The sequence below is a fragment of the Cyprinodon tularosa genome, unplaced genomic scaffold (genome assembly GCF_016077235.1).
Source record: "Cyprinodon tularosa strain WSP-4 unplaced genomic scaffold, ASM1607723v1 ctg629, whole genome shotgun sequence".
Taxonomy (NCBI): domain Eukaryota; kingdom Metazoa; phylum Chordata; class Actinopteri; order Cyprinodontiformes; family Cyprinodontidae; genus Cyprinodon; species Cyprinodon tularosa.
In genome coordinates this window covers 344964-370941 of record NW_024039373.1, presented here as the reverse complement: position 1 = coordinate 370941, position 25978 = coordinate 344964, and the positions used below count along the sequence as shown (strand labels likewise).

The 25978-nt window shown below is 37.6% G+C and overlaps 1 protein-coding gene across 4 annotated transcripts; it reads right to left on the bottom strand.

Annotated features, from left to right (window-relative positions):
- Positions 1-292: 292 nt before the first annotated feature.
- Positions 293-24626, bottom strand: nr1i2 (nuclear receptor subfamily 1, group I, member 2). Of its 4 annotated transcripts, none has more exons than XM_038308024.1 (10): positions 24473-24624; positions 23943-24009; positions 17628-17827; positions 15547-15677; positions 9278-9447; positions 8875-9182; positions 5642-5787; positions 2675-2791; positions 2434-2539; positions 293-2355 (listed from the first exon to the last, which is right to left on the bottom strand). In XM_038308024.1, exons 3-10 carry the CDS (start codon positions 17819-17821, stop codon positions 2199-2201), a joined length of 1329 nt encoding a protein of 442 aa, XP_038163952.1. In that variant the 5' UTR covers positions 17822-17827; positions 23943-24009; positions 24473-24624; the 3' UTR covers positions 293-2198. The 4 variants fall into 4 exon arrangements, with proteins under 4 accessions (XP_038163952.1, XP_038163950.1, XP_038163949.1 ...); XM_038308022.1 differs by having other exon boundaries at positions 23960-24009; XM_038308021.1 differs by lacking the exon at positions 23943-24009 and having other exon boundaries at positions 24473-24626.
- Positions 24627-25978: the final 1352 nt, after the last annotated feature.

Below are 25978 nucleotides of genomic sequence, written 5' to 3'. Positions count from 1 at the left end.
AATACTGGTTCAAAAAGAGAAAATTATATTTTTGGCATAATTATTTAGCCCTATTCAATTCACCTCTGTTTCCCCATTGATGAATAATGAAAAACATTTCTATTCTATTCTATTACTGGTGAGCTGTCCAGGGTGTACTCCGCTTATTGGCCTTCGAATAGTGGGAATAGGCACCAGCCCCCATGACCATAAAAGAGATAAGTAGCAGAGGATGGATGGATTTCTATTCTTATCTTCCCTATTAGCCACTTTAAGATTTGTTTTTCACCAAAGGTAAAAAGAAGTTCAATTATTCAGTTCAATTCAGTTTATTTATAAAGCACCAATTCACAACATGTCATCTCAAGGCGATTTACAGAGACAATTCAATCAGATCATTCGGTAGTTGGCCATCTAAGTAAAGTGGATTTATTGACTTTGCAAGATTCCCTCCTCCTTGATGAGCATGTGGTGACTGTAGGTATTTGCTTGCATTGTGTTGAGTCTTCAGCAATCCCTCGTACCGATAATGCATGCAGCAACAGTAAAAAGGAACAACTGCCTTTTAACAGGAAGAAACCTTCAGCACAAACAGGCCCAGTATGAGTGGCCATCTGCATAGACCGAACAGGGTTCAAGGAGACAGAAGCAGACACACAAAAACAACATAGAAGCGGCAATCCCAAAATACTTCTATGTTAGAAAAGGTGACGGTAAACTTGCTCCAAAGGAGACTCTGTATAGGAGCTAAACCGTTATAAAGATAAGCTCTGATCCAGTCTTTTTGCCAAAAGGGAGCACATTCAGTTAGTCACAATAAAAGCTTTGCTGAAAGCTAATGTCTGCGAAACAGGACAAAACCTTAAAAAAAAACGTCCCTTCTCTATTATCTATAGCCAAATGTGTTGATGGCAGTAGCCTTAATGACATTTCCCTCTAGGATGGCGTCACAACCAAACTGGAACAGACAGGATGAAGCTACTATGACGAGAAGAAGAAAGACCATAAAGTTTATATTGACATGACAGCGACTGTCTGGGTTGACAGTATTGGCGCTTCCACCATAACTCTTCAGATGCAGCTTCTTGTAACCTCCTCGGTTAAAGAAGGCCGTACACTTGGGACAGAGGAAAATGTCAGCCGAATCTTCTATAATTCTGTTGATCTCCTCAATCCTTCCCGCCCAAACCTTCAAGATCTCCTTTGTAATTAAACTCATGGAAAAGTCTTTAAGGCAGTGGCAGCTGCTGGTCTCTGAAACAGGGGAGGCTCAGTGGTGTTAATTAAATCCAAACATAATGTACTGCTTTAATAAAATGTTGCAACACATAAAACACATTACCACAATGGGCGAAAATAGCTGTTATGAAATGCTCTGAAATAAACTCCAGAAACCGCAGCAAGAGTTTAGCACAAGACTATTCTGACTAAATGAGTCTCATGAGGACAATGTCCCATCTGTCTTGACATTCTCAGTCAATCTTTTTATGTGTTCTGAAAATCGGCATCGGACAGCCAGCTTCAACACCTGCTCCTGACCCATCCCTGCTCCATACACCCCATAAGAACCTTAGTCTCAATGTAAATAACAGATTTTTTCATGTCATCCAATCGGGGCCCTACTTTCTCATTGGTTGCTTCAACGCATGGAGGCTCAAGCCTCAAAAGAGATTTTGCACAAAGACGGACAGGCAGAGTCCTGCTGCTCCAGAGCGGAAGAGAAAATACAATGATTATACCGTCCTCCATAGTTCCTTAAAATACCCTGTATTTCAGATTTTCAGACTGATTTTCAAAAGGAAGTTGCTTTTCCATCACAAGATCTTTTTCTTAGTATATCGAGATACAGTTCTACAATAATTTCTGGTCATGTAGAGTGCTACGCTTTTGTAATTTAATTCAATTTACAATAAGTTTTACATTACTTATTCACACGACACAACAAGCACAAAACTAAACTCGACCTGAGGTAAGAAGTGAGACAATACAAATGTCTTTAGAAGAAAGTCTAACGGTTCTTAGAGTAGTGAACATCATGGTAAACAATTTTAATTTTTTTCACAATGCCACGACAAAGCACTGAAAGGCAGCAATCGGTGATGAATTTATCAGGATTTGACTTCATTCTTCTCCTGTGATTCTCACTTGGCAGCAAATCAGTGGGTACATTCAGTTTTTCAACCTCTACAAAACAGCTTGAAGTGGCCAGTTTTTTGGTGTCAGTTGTGCTTGCAGGGGTTTTTACTGACCACCTCCATCATGAGGGGAGAGATGGTGTCAGGCTGCACCTCCTGGATCTGCAAGACCTGCTTACTGTACTCTTCAGTCATCGTTCTCAACTCCGTGAGGCAGGCTATCAATTTGGGGTACAGCAGGCTGAAATAACAGACAGAAGTTAGGTAAATATGGGAAAAGGTTTAGCACTGGCTCTGCTTAAAGGGGCTCGTCACTCACAGCTTTTTTGGTCCTGTTTTCTTACAATCAATCCAGGTTTTCAGCGTCAGTGCCAAGTTTTCGCGAACTCTGTCAATGGTGGCATGTTGCTGCACTCCTTGACGATCTGATGGGTTGAATTAAAAATTAGAACAAGGTCTGAGAACATTTACAAATATATTTTCTAAGAATATATTTACAGGGCTCATTAATAAATCGAGTCTAGTGGGATATAATGAGCGGACATTCTGTCTGTCTCTACCTGGAGAAAACAGAGACAAGGCCTGGATGAGGGCGTACTCCTCCTCCCCTAAGTCCAGCTTGCGAAGATTGTGGTGAAACTTGAAGATGGGTTCCAGAAGGAGCGGCTGGAAACCCCCTGAAGGACACGGGGAAGCAGGTCAGTGATCACATCAATATTGAAGACCACAGCGGTCAATGAAAAAAATAAATAAAAAAGAATTAAGCAGATTAAAATTAAGCAGATTTTAGAGGGGGTTAAGCAGAGCTGTGAATCTCTGCAGCTCCTCCAGAGTTATCATGGTCTCTTGACTGCTTCCCCTTGCTGAGACTGATTATGTGTAAAGGAATCAGTTGATGGGTGTGTACCATAGTTTTAGTACTTTAGATAATAGACTGAGCAGTGCTTTGTGAGATATTTAAATCTTGGAGATGTTTAATAAGCCGACAGTGCTTTGAATTCCTCCACAACTTTGTTCGTGACATGTTTGCTGGGTTCCTACTGTTAGGTTTAGTCTTTATACATCATGTGCGTTAGTTTGTTAGCCAAATTAGAGAGAGTAGAAGGCCTTCCTTCACATTGTGGATGTCACTGTGTCTAAGGAGGTCATCTAAATAGGACAGCCTTCTTGTCTTTTAAAGATACACAGGACTGATAGAGGAGAGCTATCTATAATCCTTGGGCATGGATGGCGTGTCAGTTTCTGATACAGACAGCAAAGCATCCACTTGATCCAACACATAGACTCATGAGGTATAAGAAGCAGGAGATGACCTTGTTCGGGGCTCAATCTTTGCCGGACGCTTGCTGACATTTTTTGAGCCCACAGCTGTGCAAGCTCCCAGCATTTTCTCTATCCTGTAATGACCTGATCTGGTACTAAACTCTGTTACTTTTTTACTCCTGTTTTTATAGTCCTTTTTTATATGTTTTTTTTTTTTCCCAGTTTTAGTTAAGAGTAGTAAATAATTGCTCCCAGGAAAAGAACCAGAAGGGAAGTCCCGAGGCGCAACTGCCTTCAAGGGGACATAACTTCCTCATTTAACACCACCCTAAAGCCTATAAATCAAACACTATAAAAACAGTCCTAGATGATTAGGATAAATGTGGTTGACTAATTCAAAAAGACCGTTTTCTTTAAAGTTTAATATAATTCTATATGTGGACAAGTTTTAGCCAAAATTGCCTCAAGAGCCAAAAAATAAACAGCTCCAGGAGACACCGTATGACTCTTAGGCTTTTAAATTCCAGTTCTCTACTGTTCAATTGCAGGATCCTTCATTGTATTATTAGCTGCTTTAGTATTTTTTGCCGACATAATTTTTTAAAAGACAATTCATCTCTTCATCCTCGCCGGTGACATTCTGTCAGCCCTCTCACTGTGTGACATCTCCAACAATGGAGATTTATGAAGCAGTTTTGCTGGAACACTTTTGATTAGCTGCCAACAACTGACATGACTATTAAGGAAACAAGCTGAACTGGTTTCTAATTATATTAGGGAAATACAGCAACATCTTGTACAATTTAAAGTTTTAACAAATACTCAGATAAGAAGGAAGAAGGCATCTTTCTGTCCAGTATAAATATGTAAATATATTATAATGAATAACATTTGTCTCTCTTTCCTCCAAGATACATAAAAAAAAGAATTACACATGCAGACAGTATAAAATACAACACTGATATTTCTAAGGGGAAAAAAAATCAGTGTATAATACTACCAGTAGATCTTATAAAAAAATATCAATTCAAAATGTTTACCACATAAATTGCAGAGTAAAATATTAAAAACTTTAATTTCTTTCTTCTAAATTTTTTTGTGTGATCATTTTTTTATTTTCTCATCTCATCCCCTGGTTGGTTACTATACCTACTATAAACAGATGAACCTGTTTGGATACGAATCCTAATGCTTTTCATTTTGCAGGAGTAATAATACATTGTTAAGATTTATTGCCTTTTTCTGTTCCTTCAGAGCTACGGAAACATTACAGAGAAACTTCCTTAATAGTTCTTTAATGTTCATCCATCCAAAAAAACGACTGTGATTAGTCACAACCTCTACATAAACACAAGTGGTAGAGATAAAGACTGAGGAAAAAGATTATTTTGCTACCTTGGTTTAATGGAAATAGAACTTAGTAGAATTTATTACTACCTTATTATTACGACTCTGATGGAATAAGCGGGAGAAGATGCATTTGTATTAAAATCCAGTTTTCTAGTTTCTCTATAAGCCCTTAGATCCAGAATGCTGTGGCACAGTTGCTTAGGCAGGTTTGACATATACAACCATCCAATCATCATCTAAACCTGCTTATTCATGCAGGTTCAAATCAGAAAATCTTCCTTTTTTTGTAATCTATTTCTTTTTTTTCTTTTAATAACAAATATGAAACAACAAAGTTTTCAAACAGTTTGCATGTAAAAACGTGAATAGAAGCTCTGTTTCACATGAACTTTGAGCCGACTGGACCAGTCCGACTGCATTCTACTGAGGATTCTCTCAGTAGGTGTCAAGACACTAAAAAACATGAGAAAGCAAAAGTAGAGGGAAGAGCTACAGGCCATATTTGAGTTCTTGCACAGGCAGAGAACAGTTCATGCTACAAATGAGCTGAGAGACAAGATAAAACAAGCAGAAACGACAGACTTCCCCCACCCATCTTTTCAGGTAAAAGTTTGGTCTAACTGAAGCTTGTCAAAAAGTCATGAGAGTGTTTCCTTTGGCTCACACGTGCTGCATTAGTAATATCAGAAGCTTTTTACGTGTCTTAAGGTGGTTGTGCTTTGATTATTTTAATATCTTGCTTGTATTACACATTTTACTCCTGTTTGCAACAGCAGACACACCTACACAAACAATGCCGAACTCAGGAAAACTGAGGAAACAATTCACAAAAGGAGAAATGGCTACAACAAATCATTAAATAGGTGAAGCATAAGTTATAGGGCAGTATTCATTGTTCATCTGTGTAGACCAACCTCTCACAGCATCATGTATGCAGTATGTAATATGGCCACATTCCCAGTTGTTTGTAGAGGTGTTGAAAACCATGTTGAAGCGGATCTGCATCATTTCAAATGTGGCTCCTTTTAGTAGAGATATTTGGTCCTCGATGCTTAGAGACCTACAGGAAGAGATGGACACAAACCAACGCAACATTATCACAATATTTCCAGCAAAACTCTTGAGGAACAGAAACTTTGCATTCAAATCTGAGAACAAAATACAGCAGCATGCTCCCCCCCCCCCCCCCCCCCCCCCACATAATAGTTAATAAAAATAACAATACTTGTTTTGCTTTGTTTTTTTTCTTTAAGCAACCTGTAGTATAAACACAAATATGCAGATTATGTTTATGAAGTTTATGAAATACAAATATTTTTCTAGACACAGGAATGAAAAACAATCACAAAAAGCATTTGTCTTCACTAAGTTTGTATTCAGAACTGAAACCCTGCAGTTAAGATAATGGAAAACGTCCCAAGAAATGTCCATGTCTTTTTTTTACGATTATTTATTTCGTTATACTTCTGAAAGTAGACAAGAAATGAGATTGGAGAGACAGGGAAGAGATTTGGCAAACGTCACCAGGCCGGAACTCAACCAGAACCCTTCGATTAAAGGCCACACGCCTAACCACTGCCCCGCCTCAAGAAATGTCCTTTCCTAACCAGAAACTGAAACCACTGAAGGATGACTGTGACCTTTGAAGCCTCAGATATGCATAATTTTTAATAAAGTCACATGGGTAAAGAGTTACACCATAATGAACTTTCTGTGGCGTTTCACTCAGGTTTAGAGCTAATCATAGCACTAAAACAGCACTGATGGAAGTCACTAATGATATTCTCCTGTCCTCAGATAACTGACTTGTATCGGTACATACAATATTTTGTTAGAAAGGCTTGCATACTAATTAAAGGTACAACTCTAGGTTGGTTTAAATATTAAATCTGTTGGGAATTAAAGTGATATAAACTGAATTGGTCCAAAGGTTTCTGCTACTAGAGTCCAAATCATGGAGGGAGATCGTTTTGCGGCAATGAGGTGCTTCTGGTTGCCTTTAGGGGGGTTAAACCTGGAAGCTACAGGTCTAATTCCCCATGTGGCTAAAAGGTAAATACGTGTATGGAGCATTAAATGTCGTTGAACTATACAATAACAATTTTTTTTTCCCAATCCTTTAAAATTTGTCGGTATGAAAAACATGCTAAACAATAATAACTCAGAAAGAGAGCAAACATCCCCCTACCATATCTCCACTTTCTAATCATACCTCTCCTAAATAAAGATTGGTTTATAAGATTGATATGTTTACCCTTGACTGATATGTTTCTTATATCATATTCATATCAAGTTCCGTAAACTTTCAGCGCTTTCACACAAATTATACCTTCAAAATTCCTTAGATGAGGGTTATCAAACTTTTAGGCCATGAGAGCTGATTCAGTGCCAGGTAACACCGAAAGCTACATAATAGAAGGTTATTTTATACATACATTTTTTTATTTTGTATATACCTTTAACTAAAATTAAAATCATTATATGATTTAGCCAGTCCAAAGATTTAGGATTTACCCTCATAAGACATGATTTAACATATGAAATTACTCACTTTACTTTATCTTTATTCTTGTTAAAATGTAAAAGTAATTTTTTGGCCGTCGTTTTTAAATATTGTCTTTTTAAAAATCACACCTGGTTTACTTTTGTACAAAGTGTCACAAAAAAAAAAAAAAAAAATACCCCTGCACTCTCAGAATTTATAAATGATCTCTATTTAAATACTGTTTTCCTTAAATCCACTTTAGGGCAATTATAAATTCAAAAACTTCCCAAAATTTAATTTCAAAACATTTTTAAACTAATTTTCAGGAGATATTGTGTTTTTTAACTTTGCTGCTTCTCAATAGGTCCTTGCAAGTTGGTGACTCTTACTTTAGACTGTGTGCACCTTCTCCTCACTTTGTGCCCATCTGTCCTGACTCCTGTTGGTCAATAAGAATAATGAAGGGATTTTTATTATTATTTGATAATATTCTGAAGGGAATGAGTTTAGCTGCTGTTTCATGCTGGGTAGCCATCTATGTATAGAGTTAGAAACAGCTGATAAATCAAAATGAAGTCCTCTCAAAGACAGTAAGAGAACCAACTTTTAGTATTTACTATTTAGACATAATGCCCATGAAATGTCACAAGTTATTGTCCCGAGGTGGAAGCGACCTGCATTAAAAAGATTTATTTGATCGCGCTATAAACCTAGCTGCTGTTTACTGCCCGCCAAAAAAACCCGAAAAAATAAATAGATTAATATATAAATATAAATAGCTAGGAAGTTTGCTGGTCGTGGCCATGAACCCAGGGAGGATCCATCACACTGACCTTCTCGCTCACCCTATGAAATCTGGAGGAGTACTCACGGTTTCCTCCCGTGAAACCCCTTTTATACCAAAACGCTGCCAATACACCATTAAACAGTAGCTATAAGTTAGAAACATGTTCAGTGGTCGTCTGGAACAAATACGTTGATATGCGTTGGAGATAAGTTCTTGATAAGCTAGACACCACGACTTATGAGTGACTTACCCTTAACTTATGTAAACACTCAAAATCTTACCTGCAACTTATGCCCCCCGTACGGCATACGCTGGCATACATCGGGAGATTATGAGCATGCATGCTCAAAATTTCTTGACATACTTGCTGTATGTCGTCGTGTGCCAGCATGTTTCAGCGTGCTCTTAACTTATACAAAATGTACCCATAACTTAACCAACTTATGCCAGAATTTTGGCCAAATTTTTCATATGTCAAACATACGCTGTCTAAAACAGCAAGGTGTGACAGGGCCTTAAGGAAATAGAAAACACAGCTACTTCCAACATCTCTCTTAGATGGCTCCAAGAGTGACTGTATTTTCTTTTTAAGAGATCTAATAATCTGTTGATCATAGTGACGTGTATGGGCTAAATCACAAGGGGTCTCTATATGTTTAATTTGCAAACCCTGGCTGGTAGGAGCTGTTGCTGGTTTGCCATGTTTTCCGTGCAGAAGTTCTGTTTATGACATCTAGTGTAGCAAGATTTTGTATTGACAGCGGGAGCTGCTCTAAACTGCAGAGGAGTCAGCAGCCCTAAAATAGGCCTATATTGATGCCACTGATTTAAACCCAGCTCTTAGACCCACTAAGTTCCATCGTGCACATACTTACCGAAAGTCCTGAAGACTTTTAGAGAAGCGGATGATGTCCTGAATCATGTAAGTGGTGAGGTCAGACAGATGTGGGAGATTAGTATAAACAAAGCTGCTTTTGTCTCCAAGGTGGCCGTCAACTTTCTCAGAGAAACTGGAAGGGAAATAATAGGTGGAAGAGGAGAAAGACGGGGAGGATGGGACTGGGGATAAGGAGCAGTGGTAGGGGGGTGTGGTGGGCGGAGCTGCAGGTTTATCAGCTGTTGAGCAGGTCTTTGTAGGACAGGTGGTCTCCTGGTTCTCTGCCAAGATGTCTCTATCCCTAGGCTGGTTTGAAAAAAAAACAACAAAAAACCCCAATAACTATACAGAAAACAGCATAATCAACAAACACATATAAGCGCTTGTGCCGAGTAACACACCCTGAAGCCAGTGAAGCGTGAGAATGTTGAGTCAAATGTGTTGCGGAGGCTACAAAGCAGCTCCTCGACCATCTTTTCTTGTTGGAACGAAAGCTCTGTGGTTGAGTTTGCAATCTTTTTCTTCTTTATTCTGATTCGTCGCTCCAAGACCTCTTCCTCTGACATGACCACTGAACACCCGCACACAGAACAAAGGACAAGCAGAAGGTTTAACTTTTCCTTAAACAAATAACCGACTTTTCAAAAACTGGTTAAGATGCATGTATGATTAAGGAAATATCTAAACAGAGTGCCTGTAAAGAATAAAAAATTGGTATTCACAAGTTTTGTTTTTGTACATTTATATGATTTATACTATTCAGAGGACACATAAAAGTCAAACAAAAATGCTATTCCACAACATGTATCGCAACTTAATTGTGGAAAAAATACTGCTTTCCTGGCAGGCACTGTAGGGGAAGATGCTAAACTGCCAAGTGAGATAAAGTTGAACTAGAAAAGCTATGAGTGAAAAACAATTCAGTACGCCTTTAATGCTGCACTGGAACTAAAGTGATAAGCTGCAGCCAGGTGATACATACCTAAAGCCCTTAAACCGCTATAAAAGGAAGAAGTTGGGCAGGTCTAAAGATACACTTCTGATCAATATCCCAAGATAAAATTATTACAAGAAGGTGCTTTTCTTACAATTGGATCTTAGAAAATGTTTGAGCTTCATAGAGCTAAAATAAGAAATAGGAGCACGAGACAATGTATCTTAGGAGGCAATTTATGGATAACCTTTTATTCATTCTATCAATAGTGGGAGAGATTGGGGAGTCACGTGGGATCGCCGAGCAAGATGGCTGCTCACTAAACTTGTCCGTAAGCCACACCGGAAAAATGTAACTTATCCGTCTATATCTCTCTTATAATTTTGCTTTTTGGAAATCGTCAACAACCAGCCATCATTTTTATTTAATTTTCACCGGGAAATATAGCCTAGCACAATGTCATCCTCGAAATGTTCCAAGGGAACAGGCACGCGTGGGAAGCCTGCCGTGGACAGTGACGTTAGCACTCCACAGAATACGAGCATGGATAAGCTTCTGGCTGAAGTGACTAAAATGGGTACCACGCTCAAAACAGTGGCTACTGATGTGTCAACTATCAAAGAAACGACAACGGAATTGAAAAACGCTGTTAGCGCCATGCAAGTAAGACTGACTGAGGCAGAAACCAGAATATCCGACGCCGAGGACACCGTACAGCAATTGGCCCGCGACCGCGAACTACACAGTCAGCGAATTGATACGTTGTGGAGCCGCATAGAAGATTTAGAGAACAGAAGCCGCCGTAATAATATTAGGATGTTGGGCTTGAGAGAGGGCCGCGAAGGGGGCGACATAAAGACATGCATTGAAAAGATCCTAACTGAGGGCCTAAAGATTGTCATTGATGGTGAATTTGAAGTGGAGAGGGCGCATCGCTCTCCGGCTGCACGCCGAGATGAAGACCAACCCCCGAGAGTGATCATGATCCGATTTTTGCGCAGCTCTGGAAGAGATAAAGTTCTCAAAGCGGCGAGGGAGAAGAACGGAGCAACTTGGAATGGGTGCAGACTTTCGTTTTTCCCTGACATGTCGAAAAGTCTGGCTGAGAAAAGAAAAGCCTTCACGCCGGCCAAACGACTGCTGCACGCAAAGAAGGTGAAATTCACACTCGCTTTCCCGGCGATACTGAAGTTTTCCTGGAAGGGGCGGAAACTAAACTTTCAAGATGCTACGGAGGCGGAGAAGTTCATCCAGCAACGTGTTATGGGGACGGAATTCGAGGAGGGAGATGATGACGGTGAACAGTAATGCAGCGATGGTTATTCGACTGCTACTGAGAGACTTTGAAAAAGGTATGGTGTGGCCGGAGGGTGGGTGTGGCTATCTTAAGCTGGGACACTAGTCGGACGTTCCACAGACCAAATAAGGAGTTGTTTTTTTTTTTTTTTTTTTTTTTTTTTTAAATTCATTTTTAGGGAAGAGTCTCCATTTTCTAGGAGTCTCTAGGGGTGGGAATATGTTTTCACCTGTTTTTGAGGGGGGGGTGGTGTTGACCAGTTTGGTCGTATTTGTTCATTTAAAAGTTAAGGACACTTTGAAATTACTCAATGAATGTACAACAGCTTTGAACATGGAACAAGTTTATGAGGGTCAGACATGTTACAACTATTTTTGTATGCCCAATATTTGCTTTTTTATTTCTATTATATCCTGAATGGCAAATAATTCTTTTGTTAAGGTTGTATCCTGGAACATTAATGGATGTGGAAACCCAGTAAAACGGAAAAAGGTACTTTCATATTTCAAACTGCAACAAACAGATATAGCATTTATTCAAGAAACTCACTTAAAAGATGATGAGGCCAGAAAGTTTAAAAGAGATTGGGTGGGGCAAGTTTTCTTTAGCTCCTTTTCTACCAAGAAAAATTGTGTTCTTATTTTGGTACACAAAAGGCTAAATTTCTCACTAGTCAGGGAATATGCAGATAGTAACGGTAGAATTATTTGTATTGACACTATCATAAATGGCATGAAAGTAACACTTTGTAATATTTATGCCCCCAACAAAGAAGAGCCAGCTTTTTTTCATGAGGTTAATAACATTTTGGGGAACGCACACGGACAGGTAGTGTTGGCTGGAGACTTTAACCAGGTTCTGGACGGTGCTTTAGATAAGAGTAGATTTTCAGGAACGGCTCTGCCTAAGGATAGAGCAGCTATCAAGATGTTAATGAAAGATAATGGTTTAATTGATATATGGCGTATGGTTAATCCAAGTAAGAGGGAATATTCGTTCTACTCCCATTGCCACAAATCGTGTATAGATTTTATATTGATGTCTAATGGGCTAATCAATGATGTCATCGACTGCAAAATTAATGCCATTTCTTTATCGGATCATGCTCCCGTTGAACTCTGTGTTAAAATACATCCAGACAAACTCAAACGAGGTAGATGGAGGATGAATACCTCCATCCTTCAAAATGACATTTTTCAGAAGGAACTGGCAATAGATTTGTCATCATTTTTTGAGATAAACATGGGTAGTACGGACAGTGTGGCTATGGTGTGGGAGGCGTCAAAGGCATACATTAGAGGCAAAATTATAGTGCATACCTCTAGAATAAAAAAAGAACACACCAATACAATTAAAAATTGGAGGCAGAATTAATCATAATGGAAAGAAAACTGGCAGAACAATATTCTGATAGGCTGTTAAATGATATTTGTAAATGTAAATCTCAAATACAGGAAATATTCAATAGAAAGGCAGAATATGCTCTGTTTAGACTAAAAACAACATTCTATGAGGCGGGAGAGAAGACAGGGAAGCTCCTGGCGAGACAGTTAAAAGAGGTCAATTCTGCGCATGCAATTCCTGCCATACGGAAAGATGGGGCACTAGTAACTTCTCCCGCAGAAATTAATGAGGTCTTTAAAACTTTTTATGAGAAGCTATATTGTTCAGAAGGAGAGCCAAGTAATCTATCACTACAGAACTTTTTCCACAAAATAACTCTCCCAAGGTTATCAGCCGAACAGGCATGTAATCTGGATAAACCAGTGTCCCAGGAAGAGGTGAAGAAGGCCATCCAATCTATGAAAATAGGGAAGTCACCTGGAACCGACGGATTCCCTGTGGAATATTATAAGCAGTACATGGATATCCTCACACCAGTCTTGACCAAAGTGTATGACGAGGCCTTGCATACTGGTTCCCTCCCACCATCTCTGAATGAAGCACTTATTTCTCTAATTCCAAAGAAAGACAGAGATCATACAGACCCTGCCAATTTCAGACCTATTAGTCTAATTAATGTTGATAGCAAAATACTTGCCAAGTTGCTTGCCCTGAGACTAGAAACAGTATTGCCAGACCTAATACATCATGACCAGGTGGGTTTCTTACAAGGTAGATCTTCTACTGACAACCTAAGAAGACTGATGCACCTCATGTGGTTGAACTCCTCCAGCACTGCGCCAGTGGCAGCCATGTCATTAGATGCGGAAAAGGCGTATGACAGGGTATCGCTGGAGTTCCTTTATTCAGCCCTGTCAGAGTTTGGGTTTGGATCTGGTTTCATGAAATGGGTTAAAGTATTGTACAGCGATCCAAAAGCGGCGGTTATGACTAACGGCGTGACCTCACCATTTTTTAAACTCTCCAGAGGAACACGTCAGGGGTGTCCTCTTTCACCACTGTTGTTTACAATTTTCTTGGAACCTCTGGCAATAGCCATTAGAGCAAACCCCGCCATTAAAGGAGTACATGGAGGTGGAAGTGAGCATAAATTAATGTTATATGCTGATGACATTCTATTTCTGACTTGTGACCCGCAAAACTCTCTACCTGCCCTAATGCAAACTATCAGTGACTATTCCCAGATCTCAGGTTACAAAATCAATTGGACCAAGTCCGAAGCAATGCCAATATCCAAACATTGTCACCCACAAATAATTGCACAGTACAATTTTAGATGGATTCCAAAAGGCATGGTATACCTGGGCATTAGGTTGTGCCCAGACCTTGGTGAGATTGTTGCGTTGAACTATGATAAGCTACTTAAAAAAATCAAGACAAACATAGGTAAATGGGGAAAGCTAAACCTTACCCTATGTGGTAAAAAAAAAGGTTGTTAAAATGGTGATTGCCCCCCAGTTCAACTACATATCCATGATGCTCCCTCTTAGTATACCTGAAAATATATTTAAACAATATGACGGTCTCATTAAGGAATTCCTTTGGGCGGGGAGAAAGCCCAGGTTTAAACTGGATAAGCTCTATGCACCCAAGGATAAAGGAGGGCTGAGTTTACCTAATGTTAGATTGTACAACTTGTCTTTTGAAATGTCCAAGATAGCTAAACACTGGAGTGGAGATGCGTCCGAATTAAATTGGGTCAATATAGAACAGACTCTTGCCACACCATTTCACCACAAACAGTTGTTATCCCAACAGGTAACTGGCTTAGTGGAGGACAAAAATCCAGTTGTCCAACACTCTAAGGAAGTGTGGGCAAAGATCCACAAGCTACACAAACTCTCACATTACAAACAGCAGTATTCCTTTCTGTGGCTCAATCCCGAAATTAAAATAGGTAAACGCACTGTGTTTTGGAGAAAGTGGGTAGAAAATGGAATCCACACTATTGGTGACCTTTTCAGTGAAGGTATTATTAAATCATTTGCTCAACTTGTACAGGAGTATAATCTGCAAGAAAAGGGTGACTTCTGGAAGTACTTGCAGATTAGACACTGCATATTGAAAATAAATTTAACAACAAAAGAAGACAATGTAATTTTGCAGCTTCTGCAATTGCCATTTAAGCATGGGGCTTCTGTGTTTTACAATAAAACAGTTTGTTTAACCAGTAGCTCATGTGAAAACTTAAGGTTGATCTGGCAAAGAGACCTTGAATGCAATATAGACAAGGACACATGGGAACAAATATTGGCCGATAATGGTAAATATATCAAAGAAGTACGGTCTAAATTTATTCAATATAAAATTCTTCATAGGTTCTATTGGACCCCATGCAGACTTTTTACAATAGGATTAATAACAAGTAATATATGCTGGAAGTGTAAAAAAGAAACAGGAACTTTTCTACACCTTATATGGGAATGTACCTTGGTTAAACCATTCTGGAACAAGATAATTAAATTCCTAGGGACATGGATGGATATGACCCTCCCACTGTGTCCGCGTCTATGTCTTCTTGGAGACAAATCAGCAATACCACAGCTCACAAAAGGGGTACACTCAGTGTTGATGGTTGGGCTAGCTTCAGCTGCAAGAGTTATACTGAGACACTGGAAGGCATCTGAACACCCCACATTCCAGGAATGGAAAGTGTTAATGACTGAAACGGTATCATATGAGGTTATGCTAACTAGACTGAGAAGCAAAGGACAGGTGGGGTTAAATAATTGGTATTTCTTTCAAGTCTACCTGACTTCTCAGTAGCGACCCTTTTTTATTTTATCTTTTTCACCTATTTATTCTTTAGTTATTATTATTATTTTTTTTTTTTTCCCCTTCATCATCCAGGAACACCGTCTATTTCTGCTTTTATCCTTATAGTTATGTTAATTGTCTGACCATGTGTTATAAGCTGCTACTTTTTGTATACTATGCCATGCAAGCTTTGTATCGTACTTGTTTGATTGTTTAAAGGAAAATAAAAAACTTTAATAACAAAAAAAAAATAGTGGGAGAGATTGTGAATTACTCACTGTCTTTCCGCATGCCAATAGCTTGGCATTTTCTGAAGCGGCAGGCCTGACAAGAGCGCCGGTTGTTTTTGGTGATGGTGCATTTATTCAGGAATGGACATCGAAGCTGTGTTGACCTCTTTATGGCACGTCTAAATGGATTTATAAAACCAAACAAACAAAACAAAAAAATAAGCAGTACGTCAAAACATATGGTTGAATAATCTTATAATGTTGACTGTTACAACTTATTGATATGCGGACGTGTCCAATCAAGTATAAATGCTTTACTGTGCTTAGGCACAATGTGAGTAGTTTTGATAACTCTAGAGGTATTTTTGAGCAGTTAAGTGACTTGTTACCTTAAAAGAAATGCATAATGTGGTAAAATAAGGTATTGGTTAGATAACTATGTTGACTCACAGTGAAGCTTCATTGTGCCAGACATCTGAGACAATCCAAAGAAAGTTTTATTCCAGGCCTGCTCTAAGCTGGCTCTATATATATATATATATATATATATATATATATATATATATATATATATATATATATATATATATATATATATATATATATATATACAGAAAGAAGCTTTACCGGGATTACAATAATAGTCTAATCTGTAGTTTGTAATACTACTAATACTAATACTGAAATAGTAATGCTAGGTGCAGAAGGCCTTTCTCCAAAAGGAAGACAAAAAACAACCACAAAAGGCTTTAAAAAAATGCATGAGATGTGCTTAAGATGCATTAGAAGAGGTCAACACTCACATGCTCTGAATTCTGGGCCACCTGTTTTTGCTCAACAGCCTTAAAGACCTTACTCCAAGACACATTTCAGCTGATTTCTGAAAGTCCATCCTGGTATAAGTCGGCTCCCGACATCAATGCACTTCAGCTGATTATTACACCAAATAACCCAGTGTACCCTAGTTTTTATTTACAAATTAAAATGCAGCATTCATTTCAATTTAATGTGAGAATGACCACAAACATCTCGAGACTTTTATTTAAAAGATTTATAATATCTAATTAAATGCTGTCATTTTCTGTCATTACAGAAAGTCATCCTGCTTTATTTTGACAATAAGTTGAGAAACATTGTGTAATATACCTAAACGTAGACTGTTGAATAACAGTGAGTAAATTATTGAGTCTGATCCAACCAAAATAAATTAGTTTCCTTTAGGGAAGTTCTAGGGATTCATGATAGAAAAGCCTGAGGGTGAGAGAATAATATTTTAGTAGCTATTGGAAAATAAAAATAAGCCTGAGATCAGACAAGTTGCTCCTCATTTCCAGAAGCCTTCGGAGGATCATTATTTAGCCAAGGTAATGATCCATAAGAAAAAAAAAAAAAGAAATATTAACTTCTACCAGCCTTTCAAAAGAAAACACAACTAAATAAATTATAATTTTTTTCATGTTTATTATTAAGCATCAATCCTTTTTTCCATCTGTGATAATCTATGTATCTCTGGAGGGCCCATTCACCTCAGCTTTCCTGCGTCACCAACCATCTTTTTATTTCACGTCTCACTTCAGCCTGAACTAAACCCCTAAAAGTAAAACATTTTTAGTTTATGTAGTCCTGCAAACAAGTTCTAGCAGCAGAAGGCCCCACATACTCGCACAGACCCGCCTAGAAGGGGCCTTAACTGTAGTCAGAACACATACACACATGAGATGACACCTTTTGTAAAGGTTTCTTTTATGACAATCAGGAGATATTGCATCCTCCACACTGCTAATGCATGCATTTTTATTTTTGTGCCCATACATTTCCCTCCACGCATTTCCTAAAATTCCTTTGCATGATCATGGAGGACTGTTGTAAGCAGCAGGGATACACTATAGACAAAGCTCATAGACAATCCACCAAGCAGCCCAATAACTGCCCTTGCAGTTTATAGAGCGTGTTACATTATAAATAATATGTTTAAGAAGTACATTTAATTTTAGAAGAAAAGAAAACTGGAAAATGTCAGCAGAAAGGAAAATGTAAATAGAATAACTGCCAAAGCCAACAAGCGCAAACACTCAAAAACATCAACATGAGGGGAAATATAACGCAGGAAAGTAAGAGTTAAAATCTACCTGAAGAAGCCTTTGCAGCCCTCACATGTCAGAGCGTTAAAGTGGTAACCCTTTGCACGATCACCACAAACACCGCACGCTCTGGGCTCCTCATCTTCAGTCGTTTTCCCTTCATCCTCCTCCTCCTCCTCTTCCTCATGTGGCACGGTAAGGGCTTCATAGACAGCTTGGATCCCAGCAGCTTTCAAACTCATTCTCAGCTAAAAACCAAAAGAAAATACATGAGAATACATTTTTTTTTTACATATTTAATAACATTAAAAATAGGTTGCTACCAATGCATAGAGGTAATCGCAATCACAACGAAAACAGCAACAAAGACGAAGCTAAACTAGGGATGCACAATATTGGGAATTTGGCCGATATCCGATATGCCGATATTTTAAAACTCATGTAGCCGATAACCGATATCGATATCGATGTTAAAGCTGGACAAAAATAAGTAGTCATTGAAAATAGCAGTTTTGTTATCCATTTCTGACACTTTGAAAAATAATATACTCAAATATATTTTCATATGCTGATATCAAATAGATTTTTAAAAACGAGGTATTGATCTATTTTACTTTCAAAATCTCGTGAAATTTCATCATTCTGTTACAAACTCTAGTGATATTTTGCAAATTCTTGTGAGATTTTGTTAGTAAAATAGATCGATACGGCGTCAATATATCAACATATAAAAATATGGCAAAATTTCATGAATTTTCGGGGGATTTCGTAGCATAACGATGACATATAGCAATATTTCATTAGTAAAAGAGATTGATATTGTGTTTTTAAATGGCAATATATCAGTATATGAAGATATTGTGATATTTTAATGTATCAATATTTTTTCCCTCGTCTTTAGAAGTTTTTAAGTCTGTAAAAAAGAAGTTTTTGAGGAAGAAGTAGTAGTATTTTTTTTTTTTTTTAGACTTTAGAAACTCAGAAGCTGATCAAATATCGGGTTAAATATCGGTGGGGTGGCCGATGTCCGATATTCAGTTTTAAGGCCGATACAGGCCGATACCGATAGGGGGCCGATTATATCGTGCATCCCTAAGCTAAACCCAAAGAACAATAAGTTTAAAGCAGATACAGAGATAAAATAAATTGATCAAAGATAACAGTAGTGCTGGAAGGATGGTGCATGTCATACTGTGTGTAAGTGCTATCAATAAGGATTGCCACACAGCTTTGTAATCTTTCTGGTCTGGCCAGGTCTCAGCAATGCTAGACATTGCATGTCGTGATACAAATCAGCACTATTTCCTTTGCTACACAGTACAACACCTATTTTTTTTGCTGTTGAGAACATTCCTCCTATAAGAATCTATACCTGGTTTTTAAGTTAAAGCAACCAGATCTTGCAAGCACCCCCCCCCAGTCGCCCACCTAGATGCATTGACCTGTTGGTTTAATAACTGACAACACAGTTGTCTGCATATCACTAAACGCACCTGCCTTTACCAGTTACCAGTGATCGCAGCAAGCGACAATGGTTAGTTTGCTGTATTCATACTGTGAGTAATGTTGCATTCTACCGTACTTGTTTATACTTAGATGGAAGTTAACCACTGCTCTGTCTATAATTTATCTGCATTTTAGCTGGGAGTTTAAGTAATTTAATAATTTATTTCTGTCAGATAAAAGTCTGATGGTGTCAATTATGTTGGATCTAATGTTTGCTTTGAAACATATGTAAACTGCCTATATTTACAGAATACATCAAATATTTAGATCTCAAGATAGCTGTATTCCACCCTGTAGGAGACCCATCGTTAACATGTGTGCAGAGGTGTTGCCCCCTAGGGCATGTAATGTTATTGATGAGATGTCCCAAATAAGCCAGTCGCAGTTCTCTGGTAAATCTCAAATGTTGTGTTGGTAGATAAGAAAAAATGCTGCCAATCCTAGAAGATTTCAGTTAATGCCAAATCATCAGAGTCAATGCAGGACAAAAAAACATATGTGATTTGTATTGTTTAATTCTCAATGGTGTTAAGGTGGAAGACCCTCCATTTTTAAAAGGTTGTTTGTTAAAAAAACATATGGATAAATAAGACCATGATTTTGGCTGATTATGTAGTGGTTAGTAGTGTTGCAGTTGATGTGGGCCCTGATTTAGAAAGTGTGACTAATCCATTGTGAGTACAGAGCAGTTATCCTGACTCGACATTTTCGGTTTTGTGATTTTCAGGCTTTCTGTTTCAGAACAGGTTATGTTAAGCACCTAACTCTACTTTGAGTTAAGTCAGTCCAGATTTCATATATATATGAAGCGGTTATCAATGAAAAGCAGAAAACAGGACCCAGCTCCGCAACGGGAGGAAATAGGATGTCATAAAGTGTGCATTGCTTGCCAATAGAACTTAAATTCAAAATGTATTAATTACACCATATGGGGATTATAAAAACATACTGAACAAAAAGACATGGACATTTCATATAGCAGAGGCCAGTCAATATACAAGGGGGATTTGAGCAGGAACAAAAGTCACATTCCTAACAATAACATTAAAGAAGTATGTTATTGGGTGTATAAATTAAGAGAGCATAACCCAGCAGGTGATGTAATTGCTCTATGAAGCTCGGTTCCAATATGTTTCTGAAGTTTTTGGAACCTTTCTGCCCACAAAGTCGTGTAATTGCAATAATCAATGGATGTAGAGAAGAAAAAGGCTCCATCAGCGCTTAGACCTTAGTCTGTATTTGTAACCCCATGTCCCACACAGCAGGTAGGGGACCTCTCCTCTCTGCCAAAGGAGAATGACGACGAATGATCAATCTGATGGTCATCTTCACCGATGGTAACAGTTTAACTCAGAGTTTGCCTTCAGTATGAAACTAAAGCGAAACACAAAAATAGCCCTTGTTGTGTTATATGGGTTCATTGAAATCAGGTTTTCCAAAGATTTGCAAAGGACCTAATTATTTAACTCAGGGGTATTAAAACAGAGACACATCAAAAAGGTGCAGGACGACTGCCATCAAGCTCTGAAGGCCCTGTTTTAAACCTTTCCATTGTACTTTTTTTTATTTCCTTTAAAATACCAATATCCCAGCTTTGAATAATGACTGACACTAATATTGACACAAAACAAAATCAGCACCAATCACGATTATTTAAACTTTTTTTGTATTTTGAGATGTTAGAAAAGGTTTGATTGATGGATATTCAAACAACGATAGATATAGGAATAACCAGGGACATGCACAGAAAGATACTAGGTGGTGTTAGAGCACCTGCCCTTTTCCCCTCTGGACAAAAAAGTGCCCTCCTGAAATAATTTTTATTTTTATTTTTTATTTTGTTAGTCTTTGACCCATAGTACAAGTCTAGATTTTTGTAATTTTGTATCCACGTTGTAGCACCACCTCAATAGAGCCTTGTCCTGGTGAATTGATGGCTAACTCTCCAGGTCACTAAACAAGCATATTTACCTTCTTCACCAACAGGTTAGTTTATTGCATAATGTCTTTTTTTATGAAAACTACAGCACACAAGTTACCTTTTCTCTGTTAAATATATCTTTCAAAAGCAAACATAAGGCCAAGTGATCACAATTAGTAAAAATATAAAATAAATTTAAATTAGTAAAAATAAATGTAATAAAGTTAACCTAACAATAATGGTTTTGGACTGAGGGAGGAAGCTGGGGTACCATTGCAGCTTGCTGTATCCAGAGAAAACCCACACATGCTCATGCAAACTCCATGCAGAAAGACCCTGGGCCAGGTGTCGAACCTGCAACCTTCTTGCTGCAAGGCAGCAGTGCTACCCACTGCATCACTGGGCAGCCTTAATAATATTCTACTCAGTTAAAGTCGTAGGGAAGTGGCCGTTCCAACAGTTGCAGTTTCCGAATTCTCCCGAGTGGTGCCCGACTTTCCACGAGTGAATAAAGTGAATGTGACTGGTTGATTATTGGTCGATGTTATGACAGAAGCTTCGCAAGCAAGTTTGGTTTGTGGCTGGTTTGTCGGAAGCATCTTGCTTACCAGTTAGCAACTTAGAAGACACAGGCGTCCATCCCCATAAACACTGGAATAGAATATTTCTTATTTCAACCGTTGCATATGTTAGCTGCAACATATGAATCAAGATGCTGTACCGAAAAAAATGTGATTGACAGATGACCGTTGATATATGATTGGCCGAATTTAGGTGTACAAGCTGAAGTATAACTAACTGGCTTGCATGAAATAACGTAAAAAAAAAAAAAAAAAACACAGATTTTAAGACAGGATTTCTTTTTTAAATTTATATACATGTTTAAGCCAGAATGATTTGAAATTTAAATTTGACTTCCCAACAACTTTAAAGTGGTGGTACCTTTTCAAATTCTGTGTTTATTGAGCGACATCTTGGACTGCAAAAGGGACCTGAAAATATGTAAAATTTTCTGAAAATAACTGTATTTGCCCCTAATTTGAGCAGGAAAATATGATGATCTGTCAGCGGATGAAGCTTTTAACCTTAAAATAAGATTATTACATAGTATGCACTTGAAATAGGATAATAGTATATTTTCTTTTTCACTTTTTAAATGTAAATTTTAATTAATTCTCAAACTGTCATATATACCCATTAAAATCAACAGAAAATAACTTCAATATATTCTGGAACCCTTGGCTTTGCATTAGACTTCTCCTCCATTTCTATGTACGTTGGAAAACTGCCTGAGGACCTTGAGCAAATGACACATATTTATGGAAATATTTATAAAAGCACCCTGAGGTTCTTATAAACTCGATCCAGGGGATGGAGACATCGAAATTTCACTATGTCTCCAGAAGAAGAAAAACTTTTGAAGAATGTGATCATCACACAATTAAAGACTTATGATAGCAGTTATATGTAAACTAGAAGAATCTCTGTTGTACAGCGTAATCTGTTCCCTGATAACTCAGAGCAGTAAGTTTAAGTTAATTTATGTTTTTTGTGCTCTAGCCTTGAATTGTGTTCTTTTATTCACATAAATTCTAAATAAACTTGAAAAAAAAAAAAAACTCTATCTAGTCTATAGTTTGTCAGGTTTGTTAATATTTGGAATCGTTATGTAATTCTGAGTATTTAATTGACACAACTGTGGCATTGGACTGCAGAAGATCATTAAATGTCAGCATCAAACGGTGTTTGGGTGTTGGTGGCTCTATGCTATATGGTTCCCTTTTTTAACCCTTTTTTAACAGCGCCATCCAACATGTCTGCGCACTCCACTGGGAATAACTGACCCATGGAAGTGTAGTGTTTCTATCAGCTTGCTTTAAGCTCAGATTTTGGAGACAGGCAAATATATACCAATATATGATTTTTGGCTGATATTGGACCGATTTCCGATATCATTATCAGATCCGGAAATTACAAAAAAAAAAAATTAAAATAAAATAAAATAAATTTTGATTTAATCGGTTTCAGAAGTTTTATAACAAAACAAAAATGTATGATAGAATTAGAAGAAAAAATTAAGTCCATTAGTGATTTGAAGTCATATTGGAGGCCTATTCCAACAGTCTCACATTTGTAGCACAGTACAAGCTTTTTTAAATAAATAAGGACCAAGGACCCCAAATTAACATGCTTTCGTAAATTAACTTTAGAAGCTCACCAAATAAACCCCAAGAAGGAAATGCATTAGCCCAGACATTACATATTTATACTTTACTAAAAATATTGTTTTCGAATAAGAATTAAATTGTAAAATGGAGCGCTACCATAGGTCATTCATCCCTGTTGCCACCAGACTCTACAATGCAACACTACAAGGGAAATAACTTGTGCAATGTATAATGTGTATTTACTATTTAATACCCTGTGCAATAACATGTTTCTTTATATTTGACACCCAGTGCAATAACTATATAAATATGCATCTATATAAATACCCATGTAAACACCCTGTGCAATAATCCTGTATAAAAAAAAGCTGTCATATGTGAACGCACTGTGTGTACTGTATATATCCCATTCATCTTTTTCTTCCTTTAGCACCTTCTCTCTTCTTTTTGACTATTTAGCTGATAAAAACAAGTACATTTCTCCACTGTGAGATCAATTAAGTCAATCATCAAATTAGAGATAGATAATCTTATTGAGTTTGTAGTCTATTTCCTGAATAAAGCCTTACAAAATATGTAATTTATATATGCCTTTCCTTGTTTTTTTATTTGCTGTACTTTTAGTGTTGTCCTTTGGTTTAGCAGCTAGAATAGACACCCCTTCACATGACATGTTCAGCTGAGACCTGGTGCTGATTGCCTTAGAAAAACAATGCATGAGTGATGGCTCAGAGTGAAGCACTTAACAGTTTCCACTAAAGTACTCACAGTGTGAGATCTTTCACCTTTTATGTGAAACTGCTATACAGTTTGAAGCACAGCTGTATATGAAGTGCTGTAAATGAAAAAAAGATTAGGCTACTTAGATTTTTTTTTTAACTCTTCTTGAACAATTTCCATAATTAGGCCTTTGAAACCTTTAACCCCCCCCCCTACCTTCACGTTTTGTTCCTATCTTCTCACTAATCAAAACAACCTGAAGCCAAATCTGGCTCCTTGCTTTGCAGCAACTCTGCATTTTGCAGCAGGCTAATGAACAACCAACCATCTGCAGCTTGTTTTGACATTTAACGCCTCAGCTCAGAGTAAAGTTATACCATTTAGAGGCGAATTGTAGCTTACCAAAATATTCAAATAAAAATAATTAGTGGGCATTTGTAAAGTAGTTGGACTTACCTCTAATAATGACTAAAAACGTGTGAGTAATGTTTATGTGGAGGTGAACCCTTGGTTTCCTTCACCTGGTTAAAGGTCGGCCTTTAATCAAACAGACAGTCGGGGTTAATCAAATCTCTCACCTGAGCGTCCAGATGTTGATCCAGCGGTGCTCAGAAGCTTCGCCTCGCTGCTGCTGATCCAGGAAGGATTTGAAGCTTTATCCAGAGCAGGTGAGAGCGACAGCTGTTACTGTGGCTGGTCGGACCTGACTTTGTTCTGCTCTGGTTTCTACAAGCATTCCTAAGACAGGCGGGGTTACAGGTCTAAACCCGCCCACAGCTGTTACCTTGGAGCCGACTCTGACCTCAGTCACAGCAGCCTGCAGTACAGGAGGTACAGCAGCCTGCAAAACAGGCCAACTGCTCATTAGAAACTGCATTATGTTCTGCAGCTGTGTGCTGAATGCTGTCTCTTTATTTCAAACCTACACATACATCAAATGTAATCATGCATAAAATGCATTTAGTGAAAAGAAATATGCAGCAGCAATGACAGAGGGCATAAAGTAACAGCAATAAAAAAATAAATATATGCAAAAGATTTGTTGAGATCGAATATTTAATATTGATGCACAGATAAGGCATTTTCTTGCTGATTCCCATTTACTGTTTTCTTAATATTATTGTCTTTAAAATATAAAATAGAAAAACATGTGGTGCATGATAATCAAATAAATGTAATATAAATTAAATGAAGTATTACAAGCTTATACGCAATTAGGAAGCAAAGAAGGGCATTTCCAATCTTCTGGGGGGTCTTGTTAAATTAAAAATTCTTAATAAATGTTTGTTATCAGCCTTTGTTAATTTCTATCAATAAAAAAAAAATCAGCTAGTTAAAACTCATCAAGCTGGGCTGATTCTGATTTCCTCCTGGTTTGATGCATAAAAAAAAAAAAGAAAAAAAAAAAAAAAACACCAATAATTAAGGTTAAATTAAATACTTTAGAAAGTAGAAGATATGTGGAAGCAAGGGAGCAGAAAAACCCTCTTTTTAAGTATACTAAAACAGTAAAAAAAAAAAAAAACACTGGACTGTTTAAGCATACTTAGAAAGGTTTTTTTTTAAATCAAGTGTTTGTAAAAGTTATTCCAATTTAGAATTTCATTGCAAATCCAAAGGAATAGTAGAATAGTACCCTGAATCTGAAAATTTTAATTATTTCTAGTGCAAACGAAATATTTCTGAGCGCAGAATGAAAACATCCTGCCCTCTAGTGGCGAAAACTCCAACCTCCATAATGGAGATGAACACATTCGGTTGTATTATTTTAAAATGACTGTAGATGCCAACATTATTAAACTACATATATTCGACCCAACTCTTCTTGTTTCCAGATTTCAGATCAAGTCAAGTTAATTAATTCTAGATTACAAAACATGAGACTAAACCTGCAGCAGAATATCTCATTTCGAGCTTTTGCATTGTGGAGCGTGTGTGTTGAGGCCTAATTGAGAAAATAAAAAGAAAGCATTACAGAACTAATTAAAAACATTATACTTGTGAAGATAATCATTTTAAAGTACCCTATAAGTAAAACACACACAAAATCCCAGCTGGACCCACCAAAGGGTAAGAAATTAGTT

Bases quoted from the DNA above. Each gene is read 5' to 3' on its own strand.
- nr1i2 (XM_038308021.1), bottom strand. From the start codon at position 17,821: ATGAGTTTGAAAGCTGCTGGGATCCAAGCTGTCTATGAAGCCCTTACC. The intron at 2,540-2,674 runs GTAGAGACAGAC...TCAACCCATCAG, and splicing joins CTTGTCTCTGTTTTCTCCAG to ATCGTCAAGGAGTGCAGCAA. The intron at 2,356-2,433 runs GTGAGTGACGAG...CTGTTATTTCAG, and splicing joins AAAACAGGACCAAAAAAGCT to CCTGCTGTACCCCAAATTGA.